The sequence below is a fragment of the Merops nubicus genome, unplaced genomic scaffold (genome assembly GCF_000691845.1).
Source record: "Merops nubicus isolate BGI_N331 unplaced genomic scaffold, ASM69184v1 scaffold8884, whole genome shotgun sequence".
Taxonomy (NCBI): Eukaryota; Metazoa; Chordata; class Aves; order Coraciiformes; family Meropidae; genus Merops; species Merops nubicus.
Genome location: NW_008604832.1, coordinates 36,029 through 44,051, shown reverse-complemented (window position 1 = coordinate 44,051; position 8,023 = coordinate 36,029). Strand labels below are relative to the sequence as shown.

The 8,023-nt window shown below is 35.3% G+C and overlaps 1 protein-coding gene across 1 annotated transcript in view; it reads left to right on the top strand.

Moving 5' to 3' along the window:
* Positions 1–3,514: 3,514 nt before the first annotated feature.
* Positions 3,515–8,023, top strand: part of LOC103771827 (nesprin-1-like) — a gene marked incomplete at both ends in the record, with an annotated part of 40,222 nt that continues 35,713 nt past the window's right edge. The window contains 3 exons of the mRNA XM_008939143.1: positions 3,515–3,651; positions 4,594–4,771; positions 7,238–7,420. Coding sequence (XP_008937391.1) covers positions 3,515–3,651; positions 4,594–4,771; positions 7,238–7,420 — 498 coding nt within the window. The remainder of the gene's footprint in view (positions 3,652–4,593; positions 4,772–7,237; positions 7,421–8,023) is intronic.

Here is an 8,023-nt window from a genome sequence, read left to right as displayed (position 1 = left end):
TGAGAAGCATTTCCTAAAAGCCAAGTAGCAGTTGGAGCCATTTCTTACTTATAATTTGTCTGGAGTGTAGTGATCTCACCCTTTCCATTTCTTGAAATATCCGTCACATTATGCATGTTTAGACCCTGTCCAATATTTAAAGAAGTTATACTGGAAACCAGTATACTTGCTAATTGCTTTACTATGGAATGCAGTGGAATTCAGAGAAGTAGGGAGGTTCAGTTCCTGATTGTGCTCTAGCAAAAAATTCCACGTTTGCATCTTGCACACACACGTATATAAATATCTATATTCACAACAATTAAGATATATTGTTTTATGCATCTTGACTACAGTGACTCACAGATGTTGAGAAAAAGTACAGGGTATCATTGCTACCTTTCAGGGTAGTGTTGCAACATAGCAGTTTCAGTAAAGGAAGAGAGGTGTGTGATGCTTGCTTTCTGACCCCTTGATTGAATAAATATTTAAAAAACAAAAACAAAAAACAAAAACAAACCCTTTTCTTTGAAGTGAGATTAAAAATCTCCTCCTCCAAAGTCTGTGCCAAGTTATTCTGTGGCTTCCCCTTTCACAGAATTCCCTGACACAGATTTATGGGACCTGCTTGCTTGAGTGCCAGTATGTAGCTGTAGGAGCGATAAAGCTGACATTATATTGGAGCAAATAATGTTACAAATATGCAAAGTCTTCTTTATTTATATGTTTTTAGAAAGGAAAGGAAGACATGGAATTTTCATCAACATACAGCAACAATTACCAGACACTGTTTTATTTTATAAATGGAGAAGTACTGAACTCAAAGGATATTGCTTTTGTTAGTAGTATATACAATGTGTGTGTACTGTACCTCTATGTAAAAACACTTCATTTAGATTAGGCAGTTGTAAACTTTGGCTAATGAGGAAAATGCAGAGGCATCTCAAGACAATATTCACAGCCCTACCATGTAATTTTATTTATAGTTAGAGGCCTATGTGACAGAAATCCCTACATTTCTGGACCCCAGGGAGAGATCCTATTGTGAACATAAAATAGCACTGCAGCTTTCCATTTCCATTGTCTTGTAGTGATTCTGTTGCCATGTAAACCAAGGCCATGAGTTAAAAATGCATATCCTAATTCTCAGAATAAGCAAGCTCATTCTGTTACTAGGTTGTACTCAAGATCTGTTCCTTCACATATGTGCAACACAAGAGCAACAGATCTTGCACTTGAAATTCACCAAATTATTTTGGAAATTCTCAGATTCAAAGTCACTGCAACAGTGTTATAAGTGTTTCCATAAGAAAAAATACCAAGTTAAATGTACCCTGTTTTGCCAGTTAATGTTTCTGTTAATAGATTATGCCTAAGACTGTGTGTCATCAGAATAATCTTTTAGTAGTTACTGAGTTAGGTTATTAGAAAAATTTCATTGAAACTAGGCAATTCTAAACATGTGCTACTCTTAGACCATGTGCCAAAAAAAAAAAAAAAAGCTGTTAGTATTTCATTATGGTGATTCCTCCCTTATATAATTTGTGACATCCTGTGCTTAAGTAACAGCCATTGTGTTGTTATTCTTAATGTTTTCCACAAAAGGCCTGTGTGTAGTTTAACATAAAGCAAGATAAACAAAAAGTAGTTAATGTTGTTTTTTTTTTTTTTTTCCTAACCATCATTGCTATTATGTAATTACTTCATTCAAATGTTACTTTTTATGGCATTGAAACAAACAGGCAGTGTGACTCTTTCAAGTGTCTATTAATTGTGGTTGAAGAGATTTCTGGTGTGTGTGTGATTCAAAGCAGATAAAGTCCATAATACAAGCATGAATAATGTAAATCAGATGAGTTCTGAAAATTTACTGTGACAGAATATTTTTTCATGCTCACAAGAACACATAAAAGTTTGTACACATAATACATCTGAAATGTCTCTAGGCTTAATTTTACAGACCTTCCCTGTGATCTATAAATGTAAACAGATTTCAGTAATGTTAATATAATCAAGCTATGATTATATTAACAATGCATGCTTGTAGTTTTGTTTTTCTCAAAATGGATTGTTGATTTTTTTCTTCCTGGCCATTCAGGTACTACAAAGAAGCACTATATTTTTTAAGAAATTTATTTATTTCTCAGAAATGCATTATATATATCTACAAATATTAACTTCACAGTTCTGCATATTTTTTCAGGAAGAGGGATATGAAGTAAGCACAAAGTTGCTTGTGGGCAGCAGACACATGAACTGATTCCCAAGCTTTTGTCCATTTACTGTTCTTACTAAGGCTCTTGATTGGCTTGGTAGATCCTTGCTAATATTTCTTTTTACTTTTGTTTTACATAAATGAATATCTATTTATTGCAGAGTTAATAATTCACAGTGAAAAATATGCTCAGTGAGTATTTTTGTCTCTGTAAGGTAGACTGTGATATTTTGAAAACCTTCTGCATATATTTTCATGTACATCATTTGTACCTTTCCTGAATAGTCATTTTTTTTCTGATAGATTATTACAAACTTTTTGCCATGTATGTTTTCAACCACCCTTTTTTTATATGTTCAGAAACATGATTCAGGTACTTCCTCATCCCACTTCCATGTCCCTGTTCAAATCTGTCTTCCCTTTCACATACCTATTTCTTAAGTTTATATTGTACATTTCTTCCAGGCTGATGCTTAAATTTAGCCAATCTAATCTATACATGCAAGCACACTGGCCTGCCTACACTGCAGACACTCTGCTATGGTGAATGTAACTCGCTAGAAAAATTGTCTTCTCTCCTTGTTAGTTTAAGAGGAATCCCTAAAGAATTTAGTTTCTAGTGAGATGAGGAGCCAAGTCTGCACTGCTCATTATGTTGTGGTAGCTGGCAGGATACAGCAATGGAGATGCTGCGGACATCAACAAGGACTGTTTTTGTTGGAGTGGTTATCACACCTCTGTCAGTGACGTAAGCTAAGACAACTGAAGCAATTTTGGTTTTTTTGTTTGCTTAGCTGTCTCCAAGGCAAGAGTCTTTTCAGTGCAGCAATGACAGACATTAACCCATTTATTCTCACAGGATTACTGTGAGGCGGCTGTACTTTTACATTATGAAGCCCTCTGTGAGAGAGTTGAAGCTGTTCAAAGCTTAGCTTTGTGCATAAATTATTTTTTTGGATAGAGCTCAAAACAGTTTTTATTGAACATACTAAACATACTAAACCAACAGGCTAATTATATAATTATATATCATTTGCTGTTCCCTAATCATATGTGCTTTTGCTTGTATACAGCTAACTGACAATACCACAGCTCATTTACTAAAATGAATTTTCTATCTTAAACTGCTCTTTGAGAACATTTTGAACTAAGCTGAGGCTTCCAGAAATAAGCTTCTGTAGGTTTGACTGCTAAGATACTCTTGAAAATGAATGTACATAGATCATAAATGAAGTTGAATTTTAAATTCTGATAAACTATTATTCAAAACATATAAATTTTAAAAATTTACTCACCAACATTGTTAATTTGTTTTAACAGGAAACGTTGGAAAGTCTGTTGAAGTCTGAACACATGACAGATGAGATCAAAACTCAGTTAAATGATCTTTGTAAATTTTCCAGAGATTTGAGTACTCATTCTTCAAAAGTTTCAGGGTTGATTAAGGAGTACAACAGGTACACATTCATTTTGTTTATAGTCAATAATTTCCGTGTGTGAGTGTAAACTCTCTTTTGGGAACTTCATTAGAATTTAGAATGAGAAACAGAGATTTACAGTGATTAGAACCAGTGTTTTGATTTTGGTGCCAACAGAAGTTGTAAAAAGTAGCAAGTCAGGTGGCTTTTTTTTCCTAAAAGCTAGGCTGTGCCACTAAATCCTGCTGCAGGTGATGTATATCCACACCTGACCTATTACAGGATGAATCCTTGCAAGAAACTGTGAGGTTTGGCTCTGTTTTACCTGTCTGAAGGAGAAACAGTCTACACCTGCTATTTAAGATCTTTTTCTTAGTTTTGACCTTCAGTTTACTCTTCTTTGACTAAGCATTTCCTTGAAATGGAGGAGTTAGAATTCACTTGATTTCTCACTTTCTCTGAGGTCACTCTAGCTGGTTTATTTGGGAGTGTAACACCTGCTTTTCAGGCACAAGATTCTGTGGTTTCTTGCAGGGGGTTGTAGCTCTTGGCTTCTGTAGCTGCAGAAGAAGGGTGTGTTGACCCAGATTGATCCCTTTTAACATTACAAACTTAACTGAGCTGCAGAATTTAGAACTGTAATCTCTATAGTCCTGCATCCTCCTGTCCCTAGAGAGAGAAAGGGGCTTGCAGAAACTGCTCATGCTTAGGTGTACTAAGTCACTCTCTGGTAACACACTTGTCAGATCTGTGATTATGTCCCAATTTACATGCTTCACTTTAAAGTAACTGAAAGCTTCTAATGGATTTCCTTGTGCCTCAGTTAAGTGCTTAAATTTGGTAGGAGGAATCCAGGATAACTGAACCTTACCATTGTATTTCAGATAACTAAGTAATAGCATTGCCACCTAACAGAGTCCTGTCTTTCCTTCCTCACTCTCTCCCTCCCTCTCTTCTGCTTCCCTGATGTGATAAACCCAGCCTCTGCCTGCAAGCTTCAAAAGGATGTCAGAGCAAAGAGCAGATCTTGCAGCAAAGATTTCGGACGGCTTTCAGGGACTTCCAGCAGTGGCTGGTCAACGCAAAAGTCACCACAGCCAAATGTTTTGACGTACCTCAAAGTATTAATGAAGCTTCAGCAAGTCTGCAGAAGATACAGGTAACTCTATAGCAGTAAAATATTAGTCTAAGGGACACCAAATCAGTTTCATATAAGGATCAGATGTAATTGTCTAGTTGATTATTATTTTTTATTGCTGTTTTTATCATCAACAGCAAAGGCAACTAACTGCAAGGAAATATAAGAGTTTATTGTCTTTTTTAATCTAGTTTTTTTAGTTTACTTGTTGGGCTGCAGTTTGCTTGTAGGCAGTCTCATAATGGTTTTCCTTGCTTGTTTCTTCTTTACAATAGAAAAAAATACTTTTTTAAACTAGGAGAATCCTGTAAAGTCAGAACAATATCAGAATCAAGACTTAATACCTGGAATTACTTCAAAGTTATGAAAATATTTTCCCTCATATATGAAAGTAGAGCCTTTATAGCGCAAGAACAGAGTTAAAATGTATGCAGTGTGAGCAGGCATTTAAAAAATATTTTTCACATGAAGCTAAATCAAATGCCAACAATTCCGTGGAAAGGAACGCAAATTAAAAGTTTATTTACGTAAAGTAAGTGAAATAAATAGTTTTTTGAATGTATATCACTGTAATTTTAATTTAAAATAGCAAAATGAGAATTACATAATAAACTTGTTAAACGTTCAATCAGAGAGTATAACAGAAGAAATTCATATCAGTTTCTCAGAAAATACCAAAGCCTAAATCACTTCCTCCTCCTTTTGGTAAATTCATTTTCTGTTGTTTAAACAATTTACTTAAAAGTATAAACAATACTGTATTAATATATCAAATTTTTAAATACCTCAAAATGAGAATAAGTTTACAGGAAATAGCCAGAGGAAAATATCCTAGTAGTTTTTATTAAAACTATTAAAACATTTTATTAAAACATTAAATATAAGGGATTTAGCAAGGTTTGTTTTGTGTTTTGGGGTTGTTTTGTTTTTTTTTCCCAACAGTGGTAAGGCTTGTGGGTTCTTTCTAATCACTGCAGACCCTTCATAGCACAAGACCTTACTTTATTTTCCTCCCTTAAAGCTTCTTCAGATGATTTTTTTTTTTTTTTTAAATGCATTAACTGCTTTAGGACTTCTAGAGTCTTAGAGTTTTCTTTTTGTTGAAAGTTAATTTTTTGTCTGTTAACACATTTGACATCATTATGTCACAAGACAAATATGTCTTGATCTTAATTTAGCCAGAACCTGAACCGAGTATCTCAAAGCTAACAGACCCTTTTCATTCTCTGCAGAGACCTCTGGTGTTAACACCAAAGCTGAGACTGACTTAGTAATTTTTGTATCAAGCCTGTTACTTCTGAATGTGGATGTAACTTTATGGATATTAAAGTACTCATGTATCACATAATCATATTGTAACCATATAACATATTAGTGTTTATGAGTGTTAAATTCCTTTCAGTCCTAAATGCTCACAAAATCTTTAATAATTAAAAATTATAAGAATATTATCCTAGTACACTGTAATTTAAAAATCAGGCTGTTTCCTTACATTTCTGTATAATTCTTGCACATGCGTTTTCCCATATGCTCCTTGCACCCCAGCACTGTGCAAGATTTCCAAGAAGAAAAATACTTTCCGACAGGGAAGGTAAATTAAGGATGCAGAGGGATAAACCACACAGCTTAGACATTGCTCAGCATCTAAGCATCAGCCTACATGCTTGTTGGAAGTCCATTGTGGCTATTATCTGTGGGCAAGGCTTCAGCAGTGTGTGTGCCTCAGAGTGGCTCCTGGCTCCTAGTGTTACCTGTGCCAGGATACTGGCTCCTTGAATGAAACTGTTATCACTGTCTGTGCTGTGGAGATTTAAAGAAGTACAATAGTGTCCTGGTTCAGCTAGGATAGGGTTAATTTTCACGAGAAGTTAGAAAGTCCACAGCCAGGACAGACAACCCAACCAGCCAATGAGTTGATACCATGCTGATGTCATGCCCACGACATAAGAGCCAAGACTGGGCCAGGCTGGGTGATGCCACCGTTTCTGTTCAGAGCTGATGTGGTCTGTGCTTTGTATGATTTGCTTTATGTGTTGTTTCATTAATGTAGTTTATTGCTCCTTTTGTATTGCTGTATTAAATTCTCCTTATCTCAACCCATGGGGTTTTGTATTTTTTTCCCTTTTCCCCTTCCTATTTGGGGTGTGGCAGGAGTGGGGGTGGTTAAGTGACCACACTGCACTCAGCTCCCACCTCGGTCTAAACCACAACAAATGCACAACCAAGTGACTAGTAATCGTCTCATCAAATTCAGAACATACAGAGTCTTAATATATACAATATTTAGATGCCTGGAACTTCTGGATTAAGTAGCTGTTGTCCCTAAATCCCATAAATATGAACAGTATTAAAATAGAATGTACTGGAAGATGAGCTAGCATATTAACAAGCAGAAACAATAAGTTCTTATCCCTGTTAAATTCTGTGCCACTTACCTTTACTGGGTCCCAAAGTTTACCAATTAGCTTCCTTTATTACTGTTTTTAGGAATTCTTATCAGAAAGTGAGAATGGACAACAAAAACTAAATGTGGTAGCATCCAAAGGAGAACTGCTGTGCTCTGTTTTACCAAAGGAAAAGGCTAAAATTATCCAAGAGAAATGTGCTACTGCTAAAGAAGACTGGAAAAATTTTATCACCACCCTCCACCAAAAGGAATCTGCATTGGAGGTATTGAACAAGTCACAGTGGGGAAAGAATAGATCTAAATTTCCTCTTTGCTTTTTATTCAAACAGCACAATTTAGATTTTATGTGTAGCTGAAAGTGTTTATGATGTGACAGAGTTAATAAATAACTGTTTTCAAGAAGGCTCATTCTTCTGCATACACTTTACTTTTGTTTATATATATCCTTAGGATCTGATTCCACTTTAAGTGGGGTGTTTTATGTAGAAGGGTGTTGTTCACAGTAACTGAAGGTAGCAAACACAGCAGTTGCTCAGATTCATTAACGTGAGTCTCATCAAATGTACTGAATTACTAAAACGCATTTCCTTTTTTAAGGACTGTTTTAGAACAGTTTTTTTTCACATTGTTGCTGATTGAATAGTCCCAGTACAGTGGGTAAATGTTGTTTCTTTTACTGCAAACTGCTGAAATGTAATTGTTTATTTGAACAACCTTCTAAATAAACCCCAGTGCCCTTCTTTGTTCAGAACTCACAATTCAACCAGCACAGAAGGTGAATATTTTAAAAATATAATCTCTTTTAAGGTCACATGTTTTAAGGTCAAAAGGTCTTAGCTGGAATTCCCTGCATAGCCTAGGAGAAT